At 32.4% G+C, this 20,879-nt stretch overlaps 1 protein-coding gene across 5 annotated transcripts in view; it reads left to right on the forward strand.

Annotated features, from left to right (window-relative positions):
- The window catches only part of LOC115883323, a 168,019-nt gene extending 156,448 nt beyond the window's left edge, over positions 1–11,571 (forward strand). For all 5 annotated transcript variants that reach the window (XM_030901670.1, XM_030901669.1, XM_030901667.1 and 2 more), the window contains 2 exons: positions 4,427–4,561; positions 9,515–11,571. In XM_030901670.1, the coding sequence (XP_030757530.1) occupies positions 4,434–4,561; positions 9,515–10,970 (1,584 nt within the window). In that variant the 5' untranslated portion in view covers positions 4,427–4,433 and the 3' untranslated portion in view covers positions 10,971–11,571. The remainder of the gene's footprint in view (positions 1–4,426; positions 4,562–9,514) is intronic.
- Positions 11,572–20,879: the final 9,308 nt, after the last annotated feature.

Below are 20,879 nucleotides of genomic sequence, written 5' to 3' on the forward strand. Positions count from 1 at the left end.
CGCTTCTTTTCTAGTTAGATCGTTTGCTTTTTCATTACCTTCTATCTCTTGATGAGTTAGTAATAAAGTAAAATATAAGTTAGTAAGGTAGGAGGACTTTATTTTCTTTACCTAATTTATTCAACTTCTCATCAGCATCAGGAATCATCCAAGTCCTTGGCTTTCACTTGGGAAGCAGAACGGTTCTGATCCAGTTAATGGAGTGTTCACTCCTTTTTTAGCTGAATCGTTTGTTTTTTTATTGCCTTCTATCCCTTGATGGGATGGCAACCAGAGTAGAAGGACTTTATTTTCTTTTTATTGCCTAATTTATTCAGCTTCTCTAAATTATTAGAAGCACTATAAGTTCTTCTGCGGCTACCTCTTTTTCTGGGCCATATTTTTTATCTTCTAGCGTTGACTGAAAGAACTTTCAATCAACGCTTCCAGTTCTTTAAGCAATAAACTTTCAATTTCATTGCTAACATTTTTGCAGTTTCAAGTACAGCCTTTCACAGTGCCACCACTTGGAAGCAACTAGCAGAAAAGCTTTTTGACATCAAATGTCACGAAAGCACGAAATATGCTCTCAAGTCAGTTGCATTACTGTGACCTTGATCCGTCACACAGACTTAAAAATATCTAACATAGTCTCAGTAAATTTAGTTATTATAACGTCTTGGTTTTAGTGCTTTATTTGCTACTTCTTTTTTTAATTGTTAATGCATACATCATTGTGAATATGAGCTCTTCGATCAATCGATTGGTTATATCAAGTAACATGTCCAAATTAACGTATTTTATAAATAAAATCGCTTCTGTTGAATCAACTGTCACGTATTCGCCATTAGAAAAATGTCTGGGCATCAAATTAAAATTAACTTTCGCAAGCCGCTGACCTAATCTTTAGACCTTTGGCAATTAACGCGTCGTCGTGCGATATAGTTTTTGTATAAGCTCATTAACATGGTAATTAATTTATCGTCTGATGATTTATCCATGCATCAGTGGCGCAACGTCGATATTTTAACCCCCGCCCCGCTGTTTAAAATTATTATTCTGTTATACTTTAAATTACGTCAGGGAATCAAGGGGTGAAGGGGTCGAACGGAATCTCACGTGGGGGGGAGATGGGGTTTCCACAAATATTACGTAATTTCGGGCAAAAAATAGTGTAAAATGTGAGAAAATAAGATTAATTTAAAGCAGAACATGTTTCTAGACTAAAATATGTCGAAATCTGATACAATTCTTCTGTATAATAAAGGACATGAATAGATTTAGTATAGATATATGGAAAATGTGGTTCCCAATTTCTTATTGGTTGCAAAATTATTTCTCGCAGTTTAAATTTCACCAGACGCGCTACCAAACTTCTACTCGTATATCCAAGTAACAACGTCTTAGAGTAGCTAAATCAGAGCGAAGGTGAAGGAGTAGATGTTCTTATTGAAGTGAAACGGGAGCAAAAATTCAAGGCCATGACACAAGAGCTAGCTTCACGACAAGTGGTAACGGTCGAAAAAGTGGTAAGCCAATGAGGAAGTTGAGGTTTTTGGTGAGTCGTAACTCAGGCCCTATGTGAGCTAGCGGGCTGAAATTCAGAATGTAGGCTCGAAGAGACATCTTTTCATGATATTTTGGCAACGTTTCGTGCCCTATGAAACCCCATCATCAATGGCGAAAAAATCGTCCGATTTAAATGAAATTTGGTATGTCGATAGATTGGAGCACGGCCAATTTGACCGTGTACGACGACATGTGTCACTGTCAGCCCCGGATCTAAATGGGGGGGAGGGGCAAACCGGGGCACCTGCCCCGAGCGCCAGTGTCAGGGGGCGCCAAAATCATAATATAATATGGTTGAAAATCAAAAAATTGCTCCACAAAGCGCCTAGTATATGCACCTTACGCTCTTCTATCAAGTATTCATTTTATTTTAAAACGCCCAGTTAGTTTTTGAACACATTCTAAAGTTTCATTCAGAACCTCGCAATTAGTGGAATAAATTAGCGGTTTCAATTAATTACACTTTTTAGTTTACGATCATTCACAATGTTTAAAAAACACAATTAAAATTAATAAAATATCCTAGCAACAGCTTGCGGTAGTCAGTTGTATCCATAAAGAAAGCCAAATATTTAGCTTATAAAACAATAAACTTTTGATTTCTAACCACGATTTCTCTTGACAGATGCTAATCAATGGACAAAATGACATTTTCTGCAAAATTTGAAGTATAATTAGTGGAAAAGTCAAAACTTTGTTTACTTTTTCTACTAATTACCTAAAGCTTCATTCAGAACCTCGCAATTAGTGGAATAAATTAGTTGTTTCAATTAGCGTAGAAGTTTGTTCACCTATTTGTAATGTAAGCATTCAGAACGTCATAATTAGTGGTAGTAATTTTCAATTAGTCGAAAAAGTTAACAAACTTTTGACTTTTCCAATAATTATACTTCAAAATTTGCAAGGAATGTCATTTAGGCCTTTGATTATCATCTGTCAAGAAAAATTTTGGTTAGAAATCAAAAGTTTATTGTTTTATAATCTAAATATTATGCTTTCTCTATGGATACAACCTCGGATACAACAGACTACCGCTAGCTGTTGCTAGGATATTTTATTAATTTTAATTGTGAATGATCGTAAACTAAAAAGTATAAAGTGTAATTGAAACCACTAATTTATTTCACTAATTGCGATGGTCTGAATGAAGCTTGAAAATGACTACCACTAATTTAGACGTACCTACTGAATGCTTACAATGAAATTAAAGGAACAAACTTCTACGCTAATTGAAACCATTAATTTATTCCACTAATTCGGAGATTCTGAATGAAGCTTAAGGGCTCATTCTGTCCCGTTTACGAAAAATGCCTACTTATATCTAGATATTTGTAAGTTTTTTTTTTAAATTAATTTATTGCAAACGCTGGAGAGAGGGGGCGCTACTATCGATTTTTTGCCCCGGTTCAAAAAAATTGTAGATCCGGGGCTGGTCACTGTGACAGTTAGTTGAATCAACTAACTTAACCAAATTTGGCGGGTAGGCTGTGTAAGCGACGACAGAGCACATGGCCACATCCTGTTAAGTTGAATACGGCATTTCGTTTACATCTTCATCAGGGTGGGACTAAGGATTTGATTTGGACGGGCTACAGAATAGTGATAATTGGAGACGGAGTACAGAATGACGCCCTCGACGTTTCGAACCGATGCCTCTAAATGGACGAAATCATCAGGATTTTTCTTAAATATGGGTCGATTGGAACCAAACTCGGCACGTAGATAGAGGTGCCCGAATGGAGTGCTGAGACGGACAGACAGATAGATGGAAGTTCACTTCAAAAATGCGCACATAGTGCACACACAATTTTTTTTAATACGTTTATCATAGCTAAATACCTATATTCAGAACTTGTTAACCTAGTATATAGTCCATTTTAGAGTGCCTATTAAATATCTATTTGTACCCGATTAGACTGTTCAATGAAATATAACTTAATTTAATTATTCTACATAAATGGAGAAAAAATAGATTATTGCTCCAGTTTTGCTATAAATGTGTAATGTGTGTAAAGTAAATATCGTTAAACTTACTACGAATTGTCAATAGTCACCTAATTTTAGAATTGTGTAAGTTAAGTAAAGGTAGTGGTAACTGAAAATTAGATCAATAAAACAAAACAGTGAATTCGGCGAATTAATAATAAGGCGTTAATATGTAATATAAATACTATTAAAACATCGAAAAAATTCACGGAAAAAAAATATACCTACAAAAAATATTTTTTTTTAATAAATTGGGTTTGAAACTCCGCCATCTTACACAACTGACAGCTCACATCACGTACGCTTATTTGTAGTAATTGATGTCCACTGCAAATCACTCACATACTAGACATTATAGAATAGAAATTTAACAAAAAGCGATCGAAAAAAAACGGTGTCACCAATGGCTATGAAATGAAGATCGCTGTCATTTTATTAGTAAATGTATATATGTCATCGATCGTCATTTCCCCAGAAAATGATTGAATAGAAATAATAACAAAAAGGTAGAGAGCAAATGTCAATAACTGTCAACCGTCAAATCGATTTATATCAATCATTCCAGATCATTCTGTCAGTCAGTCATTCGTACCACCAAGATTGACAAAATAGTCTTGAAACATAATTTCACTTCACTGTTAAGCGCTACGAATTTAGTCCTGGTCAGCTAGTACTATACTATTTTCATAAAAAGAAAATATACCAAACAGAATAATTTAAATAGGTCTGGTCGAATAAAAAACAACGTCATGTTGGCTTGGAAATGACTATCGATAACATTCACCAGTTCACCACATATTAATTTTATTTTGTATCCTATAACCTCCGTGGATAATATGTGTATGCAATATTATTCAAATTTATATTATTTGACATTTTTGTTTTGTTTCAGGACGTAAATGGAGTCGCACTATCACTGGCTAGTTACAGTCGGACTCGTCACGTCATCTGTCATAGCTGTCACAGCTAACGCATTCCTTCTACTCGTCTTCGCAAGAAGACGCAGCTTACGTACGGTACCTAATAGGTAAATAGAAACTATGTCATTTGAGTTTAATATTCTGTACTACCTGTGTATTTTTACTATGATGGGCAAATACAAAGTCTTCCAGTTAATAAGTAGTCTTGGTCTTGTAAGACCCAGTCTTGGTCTTAGTGCAAGACTTGCAAGTCTTGTATTTTTTACTAGATTTTTACTAGAGGTACTTTCTACATAGAAAAGCTTAGCCTTGGCTTTATAAATAGTATTTTCAGTAATTTAATGCAAATAAAACTTTAAAAAAAGATATTTAGACGTATTGTCTGACGAAAATTTTTATTGTTCAATATACACGGTGGTTCGAACTGTATTCCGGAAACTTCGGCAGGATATTCTGCAGATAAAAATAAGTAAAAAAGTAAGTATAAATGTATGTTCTAAAATGCTTAGTTTTGGAGATACACATCAATGTGGAAGTTTCATTTTTATTTCGATTTTTCCCAAATAATTTACGAAGGAACGTCAATATTTGGATGAAAATTCGTGTCTGGAAGTTTTTTGACATTAGAAATTTGATTTTGATGTCAATATAACTGCTACTTGTAGGGGGGACATGTGCTTTAACTATTTTGAAGAGTACTAACTTTTCATCCGTACCTGTATAAAACTACTGAGTGAAAAAATATACGTTTCCCTGACTTTTTACGTAAACTTGGTAAAAATTGCTACGAGCAACCGTTCTCAAGATACTTAGAATGGTTTTGATTTGATTTTGAAATAGTCAGTACATGTCATTATTGACAAAAAAATAGTTGACTGAATTAATACATTTGAAGAATATTAGACATATATTTTTTTAATAGTTAATCATTAATTTTTCTGCGAAAAAATTATGATAAAACAGTTTCTGTTGAACTTTTGGCACAAAAACATTTCAAATTTATGATTTCAATCTAATAACTATTCAGTCAACATGTTTAATAATTTATGTCAATGATGACAGGTATTGATAAATTTGATCTCAAATATCTCGAGAACCATTACTCGTAGGAATTTTTCCAAGAAACCTTTTTTACGTAAAAAAAGCCGTAAATGTATATTTTTTACTTAGTAGTTTTATACAGGTAGGTACGAAAAGTTATTACTCTTTAAACCAGTTAAAAATACGTAGGTTGCACTCTCTACAAGTAGGAGTCATTGACTTCAAAATCAAATTTTTTATGTCAAAAAACTCCCAGACTCCAATTTTCATCCAAATATTAACGTTACTTCATAAATTATTTGGAAAAAAACCAAATAAAAATGAAACTTTTACGCCCTGTATCTCTGAAACTAAGCCATTTTAGGACATACATTTATACGAACTTTTTCACTTATTTTTATCTGCGGAATATACTGCCGAAGTTTCCGGAATACATTTCGGACAAACCTGTATTATACTGTATTAGCATGTCTTTCTTTAAAATTCCTTGCAATAGTCGGAAAATCACTATTTGTAATAAATGAAAACAATAATTTGGAATTAATAATTAATTTCTTGTATCACATATACAAATTCGGTGAAAAAAATTCGAAACCACAAGAGTCTTGCACGCCTGATCTTGGTCTTGCAAATCAAACACTATTCTTTGTCTTGATCTTGTTTTTATGCAAGACCAAGACTAGTCTCGCTCATCACTGTGTTATTTTACTAATTTATATGTTTATTTAAGTCATTTAAATGAAACCACAAACGACAACATTCCTAAGAGCAAAGTAAAGATTTCACAATGCCTGTTTTCTTAAAATCCAATTAATTAACGCCCACTTTTCAGAAAACTAACATCGAAATTGAATTTTAACTATCTAAGCTATTTCACGCCTTTTTTTATTTGCAAAATTCATTATCATTGGACAATCTAATTGATGTCGCGTTAAAATACTCGTTTCAAGAAAAACTCTAGATTTATTCGTACAAATTACCCATTAATTACGATTTATGAAGAAACTAATTACCATAATTATTTCGAATTACATTGTATTTAATAGCGTACTTTATATTTTAATTCTGTTAATACTTCAATTAATGTCAATAGATATGTTTTAGCGTCTATGCTATCTAAAAAATTATACCGGGTGTTTCAAAACAAATGCGAAAAACTTCAGCAGGCGATTTCTTGTTCAAAATAAAGGGTAGTTTGCTTCATAAACGTTGGGTCAAAAGTCAACCATTAGGGAGATATCGCGGTACAAAGATGGCGGAAAAATAATGTTTTTATTTTTTACCTTGAAAACGAAAAGAGATAGACTAATGGAATTTTATGGGAGCATTTCTGTTATGAAAACACACTTTCTAGTAATTTTTTCACTTTTTTAAAATGAGTGGAAGGGGTTGAAATAAACTACCCCTATCATTCTTGTTAACGAAATTTAAAGAAAAATCTTATCAAACACATGCAAAAAAAATTAATTTGGATAGCTTGGTTTGTTTAGAAACTTTTTTATCTCCCGTGTTTTTTTGATAAAACTCACCGATTTGAAATTAAAAAATAAAATGTAAAGCATTACATGTCAGGACAAAAGACATTTTTAGATAAAGAATCTAGTGGGCTGCTCTAATTTTTTTAAGAAAAAATCTAGTCGGCCGCTGTCACTTTTTAGGATGTTTCTAATATTATTTTATTGACATTACTCTACTGCAATACATTATTATCTAGATTCTTATTATTATCGCTATTATCACTAGATTCTTTATCTAAAAATGTTTTTATCCTGACATGTAATGCTTTACATTTTATTTTTTAATTTCAAATCGGCGAGTTTTATCAAAGAACACAAGAGATAAAAAAGTTTCTAAATAAACCAAGCTATCCAAATTAATTTTTGTGCATGTGTTTGATAAGATTTTTTTTAAATTTCGTTAACAAGAATTATAAAGGTAGTTTATTTCAACCCCTTCCACTCATTTTAAAAAAGTGAGAAAATTACCAGAAAGTATGTTTTCATAACAGTAATGTTTCCATAAAATTTCATTAGTCTATCGTTTTTCGTTTTCAAGATAAAAAATAAAAACATTATTTTTCCGCCATCTTTGTACCGCGATATCTCCCTAATGGTTGACTTTTGACCCAACGTTTATAAAGCAAACTACCCTTTATTTTGAACAAGGAATCACCCCCTGAAGTTTTTCGCATTTGTTTTGAAACACTCTGTATATATGTACAGAATGTCAGAACACTAGTTTATCTAACAACTTTGGTGGGTAATTTCACACTCAAATAGAACAAGAAATTCTTATGAACATATTCCCTTAAATGGGCTTCCCAAGGCAGATAGAGCCCTCCAAAGGGTAATTAAAAATAATAGGTTATATTTTGTTTATTTTTAAAAACATTTGTAAACTGTTTTTCTTGAAATTTGGTACTCTTACACACATTTTAATGCCAAAGCGAATGGCGATAGTGTCTCAAAATATTACTTTCCATTAGAGTAGAGGGTACTACTAGTGATATTTTTTTACCCTTATAGATCATGGATGTATATTATTATATACCGAGTCTTTCTCAAAAGTGGCTCACCCGTATGACTTTATATTTTTTCAGATAAAAAACGAGATTGGGTATGCTAGCATATGACATAAATTAGGATTGATTGACGTATTCAATTAGTAGTCATTAGGCCACTTGAGCTAGACAGCCACTTCCGGTCCAGATACTGATGGAGTGTGATGTAAATCAGGTAAGAACGGTTAAAATACGCTAATAAACAAGGATAAACAGGTTTAAACCACTTTGAACCGCTTTAAAATAGAAATAAACAAGTTTAAACAAAAAATGAACAGGTCTTATATAACCTAACCTAACCCCACCCTACAAAGTTGGATACGGCATTTGGTTTACATCTTCATCAGGGTGGGACTAAGGATTTGGACAGACGGATAGACGGAAGTAAGCATGAAAATGAACAGGTCTGTTGTTTTAAGCTAAAAAGCGGTTTAAAGCAGTTCAAAAGCGGTTTAAACCTGTTTATTCTTATTTATTAGAGTATTTTAACTGTTCTTACCTGATTTACATCACACTCCATCAGTATCTGGACCGGAAGTGGCTGTCTAACTCAAGTGGTCTAATGACTACTTCAATTGTTTTCGGTCACTTCCTGTCTCACTGGAAATTACTAGGTACAACTTTTGTTTTTAAAATGACATTTTCGGTATTTTTTTTTTACTTTATTGGATAGAAAATGGCACTCTGAATAGAATGAGATATCATATGTCAACTTTTAAAATTTTTGCCTAAAAAAAACGCATTTTAAATTTCAATCTAGAGTGCCGTGGCTGATTTAAAAACACTCATTTATAATCCTTGGAAAATAGATTTGATCGTCTAATGTTTTTCGTGTCTTGTCCTGGCCAGTTAAAAGTTAAAAGATGCCCAAATCGTATTTTAAATCATATCTCATTTTTTTTCAAATGGAACGAGGGTGGTTCATTAGCATATTTGAAAAAAGCATTTTCTTACGAATAATTTTGTTCCACAGACTTGGTATTTCGTGTCAAATTGTTGTTATGAACCGCATGTAACAATTTCAAATAAACCATATGTAAAAATGTCAAAAGTTGACATCTGATATGTCATTCTATTCAGAGTGTTATTTTCTATCAAATAAATTAAAAAATACCGAGGGTGTCATTTAAAAATCAAAAGTTGTAGTCATTTCCGGTAAAACAGAAAGTGGCCGAAAACATCAATCGTCAATCAATCCTGATTTATGTCATATATGTAGATACTAAGGTACCAAATCTCGCCACTTTTGAGAAACACCCGGTATACATTCGTGTATATGCAATAATTTCGACAAATGACATAAAAAGCTAGGACATTTTTACGTAACAAAAGTGCAAAGCGTTTTCAAGATATTTGAGTTTAAAGATGTTTTAAACATCAATAATAAAGAAAAAAAAATGTAATAATTTTTTTTTTGTTAAATTTCAGTGGGTTAATTGATGTTTTGTTTTTATTTCAGATTTGTAATAAACCTGCTAGTAACCAACCTTCTCTCCAGCCTTCTTCTCATCCCTCTACTCCTGGTGGACCAAGATGCCTTCCCCTCATCCCAAAACATCATCACGGACCACAACCGAACCATCGAACGTATCGAGGAAGGCGTCCTCATCAAAGAAGAAATCATCAGCTCTAACCACAACGTCAAAATCATCGAAACCAGCCAGAAATTCCTCCAAGAAAAAATCCTGGAAAACGCAGCAACTCCAAACCACCAAGAGACTCTCTGCTACTTTGCTCAGGCCAGCACCAGCTTCGTCTGCACAGCGTCGATTTTCAGTATACTTATCATCGGAATCAATCAGTACTTCGGAGTAATTCACTCGCTGAGATACCATTTTTATATCAACAAATTCAGAGCGTCGATTTTTATATTGAGCAGTTGGCTGGCGGCTTTTGTCTGCGCGGTTTTGAGTACTGTAACGTACTCGGACAGTAGTCTTTGGCATTTTTGTTCAAGGAAGTACAGCCAAAATAATACAGAGAAAGCGATAAATACTACTTACGCTTTCGGATACTTTTTGGTGGTGATTTTAGCACCGTTCGTAGCAATTTGCATCATATACGTTTGCATTTATACTGCGGCGCATCAGAACAGCGAACGTATGCGCAAAAGCACGTCCGCTTCATCACCTTTAGACTCGAACCAAGCGGAGTCAGCTGATCGTCCGAGAGACAGAGGTGAACGTACTTTACCGAAAGTACATTCAGCACCGAATTTTTCGTCTCTAGAAAACGGTAGAGTGCACCTAGCGATCGAGGAAGTTAAAATTCCTCGCGTAAAGCGAACAATTAGTGATAGAAATAATTTTATAACTAATTTAAAACACAAGATATCAAACGCTTCGTTGTTCAGGTACAGGGAGGAGACCCGAGCAGCTAAAATAAGCGTCCTGGTCATCTTTATGGTACTGATCTGTTATGTACCGTACGGTTTAACTTTAGTATTAACTTCCGGATGTATCCGGATCAATCCTGGTCAAATTTTCAACTATCTTTCGTTAGTATTATTAGTTATTTCCAACGTTATGTCACCGTTTTTGTTCGGTTACAGGAACAAACGAGTAAAGAGGGAAATAGGAAACATGCTAGGCTTAGTTCCGTCTTCTCAAAATTTCTCTTTTATCGATAACAGTTATAAGCCGCAAAATAATCTATCCAGAAACAGGAGTTTCGAGGGTATTCACGAAACAATGAACGAGAACGTGGAGCCTCTGCTGGAGGACGGTGGCATCACCATACCGGAAGTAGTAGTAACTAATAAGCCTGAAAATGAGAGGAAGAGTATTTTGAAGCGGGTAGGGTCGACCTGGACGAGTTACAAGAAATGTAACTTTATAACAGTGCCCGATAGTTGTCTGAGCGATGCTAGGGGCTCGTTTTCGAGTGCCAGCACCCAAGTCTCGAACGACGAGTAGAATGAGTTAGAGGTGGGGAGAACTGTTATTTTTACGTAACTGTTACTGTAACTGTTATGTACAGTTGAGTACGGCTCAAAATTTATACGTCCCAAGGAGCATTTTTGGACACATTTTAGGTAATGTTTCTAAAACTCGTCTCTGTTTTTGACAGAAAATGGAAATTTCGAAACCTATATATTTTACATAGCTTTATTACATGTGTTTCCAATGTGGTGACACAACTCAGCCATTTCTTGAAATGTTTCGATGTGGAATCAAAACTTTTAAAGGAAATGTTTCGAAACATTTTCTGCAATTTGTGTCCAAGATGTTCCCGTTTTCAGCAGCCACTGTTTCTAAATGTTAAGAAACAAAATACCATACTAAAATAGTATATGTCTGTGTGTGGATTTTAAAATGAAAACAACCACATCAGCGATGTCGACAAACAATATGTGTTTTTAGGTTTTCTCGTCCAAAAAATGTTTGACAAAAGCAAATTCGTTGCTTAATTTAATAATGTACTTTCATATTTTTAATGCTCTTTCTATACAGTATGTCCCCGGATTGTCTTTACAAGAGGAAAAGTTTTTTTATTATTGACATTTTGAGAAAAATGCATCATCCATAAAAAATTTTGCTTGTTCTAAAACGGTTAATCCCATTTATATTTTTCCAAATTTCCATAGAGTTTTAGAGAAAATTAGAAAAAAAACATGAAAATATGGTTAAAGTCTTAAAAATTAAAACGTGTTTCTATGGTAATATAATTTCGTTTTCATTCTTTGATACGAGTAGATGTTGTTGGTAGAATTTTAATTAACGTCGTATTTTTTTAGTAGAGATTTTGTTTGGATTTTGTGTCTAAAAATGCTACTTGGGGTAACGCAGAAAATTACGCTACGGATGTGGAATAGGATTGTTACTTATATGGTTACAAGTTCCATTAAACTAAAATAACAGTTCCAAAAAAAACATCTCTAGAATGAATTGTGATAAATAAAAATCCAATTTTTGGAATTTTAGTTAGATCCTACAAATTGTTTTGTGATACTCTTCAAATATTTTGTTAACGCTAGGCTGTAGATTAAGAAAATACGCAAACTGCATTGACAATTATTGACATTTATTTATTTTTATTCGAGAGAATCTGTATTGGATTGAAGGTACCATAAAAAAAACTGCGTCAGCGATGGCAATGGAGATCGCTGTCATTTTATATGTAAAATTATATGGAGAATGTCATCTATGTTCATTTCCAAGCTTTTCCATTTTATAGAACATATAAATCGGCTACTCTACTTATTAGCTGTTTTAGTTTTTTTCTCTGGTTATAGTGATATTTTCTAACCAAGATAGGTATAATTCAAGTATATACCGGGTGGTGCATTGTCGTTAGAAACAGGAAATCCCATGCAAATTTTGAACTATCCAAATATTATTGGCTCTCCTATTAATTTTACAGCGAAGTCGTAAATAGGCTTATTAATGGTCTGCGAATACACGTGCCAAATTTGAACAATTTTGGACAAGCCGATTTTGACTAATTTAAGAAAAACTGCATCTATTTTTAAATTAAAACTGAACAGATAACAATGCAAAATCAGGCAAATTACAACATTCCTTTTAAGTTTTGTTTTGACAAGAATTTGTTGTGCTCTCTACACTACTACTACGTTATAGTACCTACCACAACCCGACTCTACTTAACAAGCTGTGAACAACCATTTGGCAACGCCGCAACCGGCAAGAGATTCAGATCGGTTTCTAGCGAGCGCGAATGCGCGACGAGCCATTTTACCAGCTCTCGAGGCGCGTATTTTTAAATTAATTTAAGGCGCGATTAAGGATGTCTTAAAATAATTATTTATTCAAATAATTAAATTTCAAGTCAAATCGTCAAAGTTTATAATTAGATCAGAACGTTCAAAATCTCTATTAATTGCTCACTTCGATCTTGCATTTCTTTGTTTCTTTCAGCAGGACTTTTTCGGGGAACGCAGGGACCGTTTTTGACAAGTAATGTGGCAAATTTGGAAAAATACTAATAGGTACTGTATTAAACTTTAGTCTAGTTTTAGTAGGTACCTTTTGCATTGATCCATCTGGCAAGCGATAATCCTCCTCCCTAACAATGTAATTTTCTACAAAATGCTTAGCACAAACCACAGAATAGTTTGAGGGTGACCATGCCTCCCTAGGAATATTCCTAAGCCATTGGGCTTTAAGGTTTTCATTCTTTGGAAAGGTAGAAACAGATACCGTTGGTTCTCCTGCATCAAGACAAGTTTTATAATTGGATTTGCACCCATGCACACAACTAGGGTTCCCAACCATCCCGGTTTGGCCGGGATTAACCAGGAATCAGAAAGTTTGTCCCGGCGAAAGTTTTGCCTTGGCCGGGACCTCGAAACTAAAAAAATGTGTACTACACACATAATATATTTTATTTTCTAATATTTAATGTCTCCTTTTGAGTCGCCGATGCTCAAGTTGGGAACCCTACACACAACAAGGACTTGGCATGGTAATTTTTGATTACAGCAACAACTAACTTTCAATAAATTGTTTTAAAAAGCACCACAAACTGTTCAATCGCCACCGAATTTGCCGATATTCTTTGAAGAAAGCACTTAACCTCGCTTATAACCCGGCGAATTTTTTACCCACCGATATTTGTTTTTACGCAATGTCTACGGAAAAAAATTGTCCCGGTAATTTACAAATCTCACACAGTAAGACTTTTCACAACTTTAGTCTTTAACTAAACAATATTTTCTTTCAAAAAAACGGATTTATTTACAAAAACATAACAGAGCAACAGGTTAATGAACGTCAATCATGGCTAAACGTGTATCGATCGATCTGAAACCAAGGTTGTCAGATTTCCTTGTTCACGGCTTGTTAAGTAGAGTCGGGCTGTGGTACCTACGCTTAGTATCCCCGAAATACATTTTGTAACTAAAAACTTGTTGGAATTAGACAAAAGCTTACCATATAGAAAATACTATTTATTCACAAAATTTTATTTAACAAAATCATAGGTTGAAAACTTAAGGTATGTATGTTGGAATTTGACTGGTTTTGCATTGTTGTCTGTTCAGTTTCAATTTAAAAATAGATGCAGTTTTTCTTAAATTAGTTAAAATTGGCTTGCGTAAAATTGTTCAAACTTGGCATGAGTGTTCAGCATATGCAGACATTTAAAAAAATCTCTTTGCAATTTTGCTGTAAAATCAACAAGGGAGCCAATGTTATTACCAAACCAAATAATATAGTATAAGTGGAATTTTATCGTGCCAAAGTCAAATTATGACCTTATACCTGAAAAATATTTATTTATATCTATTTATCTGAACAGTTAATTGTGATTGTAACAAAAAACTACCAATGTCAATATTTTTTATATCAAACAAGGTTTTTTATTACTCCAATTAATTTTGGCTAACGGTTAAATTTAAATTAAAAAAATATTTTTAGAAATATTTAACTGATAGTTAAAAACTAACTGAGTATCAATAAACCTTACCTTAATTCATCCAAAATGCAGTTTTGTAAGATATAAAAGTTTATATTTTAGAACCGTCGTTAACATTTTAATTTTAATTTAAAAAATGACTGATCTTATTTATCCTTGTATAGGCTAGACTAATTATAATATAATTTATTTTTAAGCTAAGTTATAGAGGACCTAAAATTCAGTATGTTTTGTATACGATAGCTACATTAATGTCTCTATATATCATCTATGAAATGTTCCATTTGTTAAAACCATTGTGAGTGTTTGTCAAAAGTCAAAAATTTTGTTGGTATTCCTCATTTTTTTTAATAATACAGGTATATTCGCATTTCAGGTCAATATATATTTAATTTTAATTTCTTTAACAATACATCTGAACATAATTTCTCATGGTATAATTTTTATCATAGTATTTCTTCACCAGTATAGAGACTGATTTGAAAATCATGTTTTCGTTTGATCATATATAGTACAAAAAATCGAAATGTAGTATTTTTATATTAAAATATAAGCCTAAGTAAAATCACATTGATTTGGTTTGTCAACAAAATGTCATTTCGTTATAGCTTGTAGTCTTTTTTACTGATTTTGTAATTTATTTCCGATGTAAGTCATGCGAATTCCAATAGATAAGTTGGAAGTTTTATGTCATTATTTTAACATATTGCAATGGCCTTAATAAACGTAATAAAATAACGATCAAATTGTTTTATTTATTATTGTTGTTATTAATTAAAATAAATTGGTATAATTCAATGTTCATCTCTATTTTTCCTCTAAAGATTTTTCTACAAAAAGAGTGATATAGTCACAGATGTTGACTGAATGAGACTGAGACGGTTCGACAAACGATGTAAAACAAAAAAATCCTTTATGGGTATTTCGCCACTGCACTGCAAAAAAATCTACAACATAAAATTGTTATTTTTTGTAAACACTTCTGCGTTAAACCTAAACGGACACTGCTTGTCAGAAGTTATGTTTACAGTTATACAAATGTGCCTAACAAAGAAAAAAATGCTTAACGTTTCGGAAAGTTTATCTCTTTCCGTCGTCGGAAGCAAAAAAAATACAAAGAATAAAGAAAAAAAAACTATTTAAAATATTTAAATTCCACTATTCGAAAACACTTTACTTTTTTAAAACAGATACGTCTACAAGAAACCGTTGACGTTCTGTTAAAATGACATTATATCAAGTTAAACCATAGATAAATGCAACAAGTTTAGATTGGAAAGCCCGTAAAAATTTTGGATCGCGAAATTATTTTGGGTCGCGACCGTTATACGCGATCTGGCGCTGCTATAGCGGTCGCTAAGAACAACGACAAACAAAAACAGAAATAATTTTCTCTTGTCAAAGTCAGAATCTTCAAAAATCATAATAATCTTTCAAAATCTAAACCAACTAAACCGCTCTCATTAAAGAAATTGTTTGAAAGTGTTTATAGCGTCCATTTTCAAAGTAATTATTGCTATCTTGTGAGTTTAATTCAAATTTTATTTACTCCAACCGGTGATAATTGTGAAAAAGTGGCATTACAAACTTAAAACGCTGTGCTGTGAACTGTGAACTGCAAAAACCATCGTGGATCGTGGCATAACGTCGGTTTTCAATGTTTCATAGGTATTTCATACATGCGTCCTTATATAAAATAAAGTTTCTTGTATGCAACACACTGTATTTTATTTATAAAATTAAACGAAAATAACAATAAATTTGAATAAACAATATTTGGCGATATAATTCCGGAAAAAGCCGAACCGCTCCGAAATTTTCAAAAGTTTTGGGTCGCGACCGTTGCAAGAATAGCGCCAAATAGTGTTTACATTGTCCTTATGGGCACTTTCCAATCTAAACTTGTTTCATTTATCTATGAGTTAAACTTCAAAATTAACAATTACTACCTGATAACAATTACAATTACTTAATATGGTAAAACCAAAAAGCCCCAAACTTTCTGTATCATTATTTTTAAATTAAACGACCTAAAGTCGTAACTGACATGTCTAAATAGATCTTAATAATTCTAATGTAATTTACCATTAAATCGCTCATTGTCATCATCCAAAGTACTTTTGTTTATAAAACCTTTTAGTATCAGTTTGTCTATATCTTTGTATGTTCGAAAAAAAGGTTCATATTATAGTTCTCCTATTTTCCCTAAAGATTTTATGGAAATGCCACAGGGCAGGGCCGCCGCTAAGGTGTTAGCCGCCCGTGTGCAACTCAATATTTGCCGCCCCCTTATATTAAACAAAATGTATAAAATTGCATAGATTTTTTTGACATACCTATATATAATATTATGTCTATACTCCCCGAGACATGTATGGTATAATTAATACCCGTACTTAAAGTACTTACTCAAATAATTAAAGTTATAATCCCGCAGAGTCAAGTCTTGTCTCCAAATTAAAAAAAATAGATGTCGAGTAAAATAAAACACTTATAACTAAACAAAATAAAAAGTTATTAAAATCGAACTTTTCGGGCTTTCGTTTCCGAATTTTTTTGACGATATCTTTAATATCCAATGTCGCACATACATACCTCATGTTTGATAGATAACGAAGCTAAAGCAGAAAGTCTTCCTTGCGTCATCGAAGATAATAAATAGTTTTGAATAATTTTAAGTCTTGAGAACGGTACGGTACAGGTGAGCGATAGCACCCGTACCTACAGGTCCTACAGCAACCGGTAGTGTTAGGAATATAGGTATAATTAGGGTTAAATTTGGAAATGTTGAATGTAGATTATTTTCGTACATATACTAGTAGCCTAGTATATCACTAGGATATTTTTCTATGTTAAAATATAGTTGAATAACTTTAATTTCCTCGAAGGTTTGACTGATTTCACTCTCCGAGCTGTTTGTGTCTCTAAAGGCTTGATGGTTTTTCTTACAATTGATTTTAGTTCCGTCATCGTTTTTAATTATTTATTTATCCTATATATTACATTGAAAATAACTGTGTTATTGTAGTAATTGGAACCGTCTTTCATTTGCCATTATCCATTATAGGCAGTATCCACAATTTTAAAGTAAAAATTTACTTTAAATGACAATTCAGGTGAAAATATGGGTTCATCAGTTCCTTCATACTTAAAATGCTTTTTCTTCTTCTTATCCGCTGGGTAGATAAGCTGGGGAATGCTTCTTGAATGTCATTTGTAGCTATCTCCCTCGATTCGTTTAAAAAAATTGAAAATGTTCATCAGAACGTGTGGTTTTGAAATAATATTATTGAGTGCATCTAATGAAGATTTTATGTCAAGTTTTAATGACTGAAGAATTTTGCTAAAACATTAATTTTACAGTTGGGGGTTGAAACCTTTGGTGTTACACAGCATAATAAAACACTAAATCACCACAATACACCAAAACACTTTTAATTTTACACTGGACGCGCGTTTCGCTAACCATGTTAGCATTATCAGCAGATGATCAAGACTCTATATTCAACTTCAATCTTGATCATATGCTGATGATGCTAATATGGTTAACGAAACGCGCGTCCAGTGTAAAAGTAAAAGTTTTTTGGTGTATGGTGGTGATTTAGTGTTTTATTTTGCTAACATTAATTTTAGTTAAAATATCGTGCCGTATTACAATAGAGCATATAGATAATTTAAACTCAAATATTTTATTTTTTTAAAAACTAAAGTGTTCTTGAATAGTTGAATTTAAATATTTTAAATAGTTTTTTTCTTTATTCTTTGTATTTTTTTGCTTCTGACGACGGAAAGAGATAAACTTTCCGAAACGTTAAGGATTTTTTCGTTCGTTAGGCAAATTTGTATAACTGTAAACCTAACTTCTGACAAGTAATTTCCGTTTGGGATTAACGCAGAAGTGTTTACAAAAAATAACTATTTTAGTTTGTAGATTTTCTTGCAGTGGCGAAATACCCATAGAGGATTTTTTATTATATTTATTATTAATCAGATACTTGTTTTCCTAAAATTTGTACGGACAAATTTAAATATAAATTTATAAATTCGAATACAACTGACGCCTAAACACTACTGATTCAGTATACCGAGGAAAATATGTTCGAAGTTGCCTTAGCAGCAGAAAGGGGATGTTAACTTAAAATACTTTACTTTTTCATCAATTTTTTTCTTCTTTTTGTTTTAAATGTTCCTAAAATCATTTTTCTCGCGACCATTTTACAACACTGCGAGGATTTTTTATTATATTTATTATTAATCAGATACTTGTTTTCCTAAAATTTGTACGGACAAATTTAAATATAAATTCGAATACAACCGACGCCTAAACACTACTGATTCAGTATACCGAGGAAAATATGTTCGAAGTTGCCTTAGCAGCAGATGTTAACTTAAAATACTTTACTTTTTCATCAATTTTTTTCTTCTTTTTTTAAATGTTCCTAAAATTTTCATTTTTCTCGCGACCATTTTACAACACTGCGTCTGTCTCTACGCCATTGCGACGAATATTAAAAATCGGATTTCAAGGGGATTCGCTTTTTAACAATGCGAACGCATTCTGTCTGGGCTGTGCTGCCTTTCATTTGCGTCGACCCCTAATAGCATAGGGGCGAAAAGGTTACCAGACGGTGGAAATAGGAATAATTCAGCAGAGGACGTGATTAGAAAATAAAACAAAAATATACATACGAGAAAGAAGTGAAAATTAAAAATAATACTGTGTAAAATCAACAATTTTATTATTATCACAAAAGGAAAATTTTCAGGGTTCTCTAAATTAACTTTTAATTAATATTCTTTATTAATTACCCTATCCCAGCATCCTTCAGGAAGAAATCTACACTTTCGAAAGATACAACGTATACATCAGTATACCGGGTGCGTCTCAAAAGTGGCTCACCTCTATAACTTTTTTATTTTATTTTTTTGATAAGAAAACGAGATTTGGTATGTCAATATATGACATAAATTAGGATTGATTGACCTATTCAATTTTTTTCGACCACCTTCTTGTTGCAACAGAAATGACTACAACTTTCGATTTTTAAATGGAACCCTCGGTATGTTTTTACTTTATTCGATAGAAAATGACACTCTGAAAAGAATGATACATCATATATGTCAATTTTTTACATTTTCGCTTAAATCAAAATTGTATTTTAAATTTCAGTCTAGAGTGCCATGGCTGTGTTAAAAACACTAATTTTTAATCACGGAGCCTTGGAAAAATAGATTTGATCGTCTAATATATTTTTAGTGTCTTGTCCTGACTGGATAAAAGATGCTCAAATCCTATTTTTAATTACATATATCTCAATTTTTTCAAATGGAATGAGGGTGGCTCATTAGCATATTTAGAAAAAGTATTTCTTTACGAATAATTTGGTACCAAATACTTGGTATTTCGAGTCAAATTGTCGTTATGAATCGCATGTTAAAATTATTTCATATATCACTTATTCGAAAATGTCAAAAGTTGACATATGATATGTCATTCTATTCAGAGTGTCATTTTCTATCGAATAAAGTACCATTTAAAAATCAAAAGATGTAGACATTTCTTGTGAGACAGTAGGAAGTGAGCGAAAACAATTGAATACGTCAACCGATCCGAATTTATGTCATATTACTAACATACCAAATCTCCATTTTTTATCTGAAAAAATAAAAAAGTTATAGAGGTAAACTACATTTGAGACGCACCCGGTATAGTAGTACAGGGTACAACTTATCTTAAATAGGAATTATCGGAAACAAGAAATAGCAATATTATCCGATACCCTGCCCAAGAGCGGTAAACTCAGCAACCATCAATTCGAAGTTGGTCAAAGAATATCTAGTGAAGATGAACAAATTAGGCAAAGAAAATAATCCTCCTATCACAGATCTCCTATTTTCATATGTTTCATTGTTCATGTTTGTTAGAACACGAGAAAATATTTTTTGTTATTAACATTTTGAGAAAAATGCATTCTTTATAAAAATGTTTACCGTCTTAGAGAAAATTGAAAAAAAAATTAAACTATAGTTGTATTTTTTCTTAAATTATTTCATAATAGAAACGCCTTTTGATTTTTAGATCTTCAACTTAAATTCAATCATGTCTTCATGTTTTTCTTTTAATTTTCTCTAAAACGGTATGGAAATTTGAAAAAGTATAAACGGGATTAAACATTTTAGAATAAGCAAAAATTTTTATGAAGAATGCATTTTTTTGAAAATGTCAATAATAAAAAGGTTTTTTTTCTGGTAAACACAATCCACAATCCAGGGACATACTGTAGAACACCCCTCGTATACACCATCGATTGAATCTATTTATAGAACAAACGTTTTTCATTCGTCTTAGGTAAAACATTATATAACATGACGAACGTTTATGTATTATCAGTTGTCTAATAATAATAATATAATGATAAACAATCATTGCAAATACATAATATATTTTA

This window comes from Sitophilus oryzae, unplaced genomic scaffold (assembly GCF_002938485.1).
Source record: "Sitophilus oryzae breed Bouriz unplaced genomic scaffold, Soryzae_2.0 scaffold_186_pilon_pilon, whole genome shotgun sequence".
NCBI lineage: Eukaryota > Metazoa > Arthropoda > Insecta > Coleoptera > Curculionidae > Sitophilus > Sitophilus oryzae.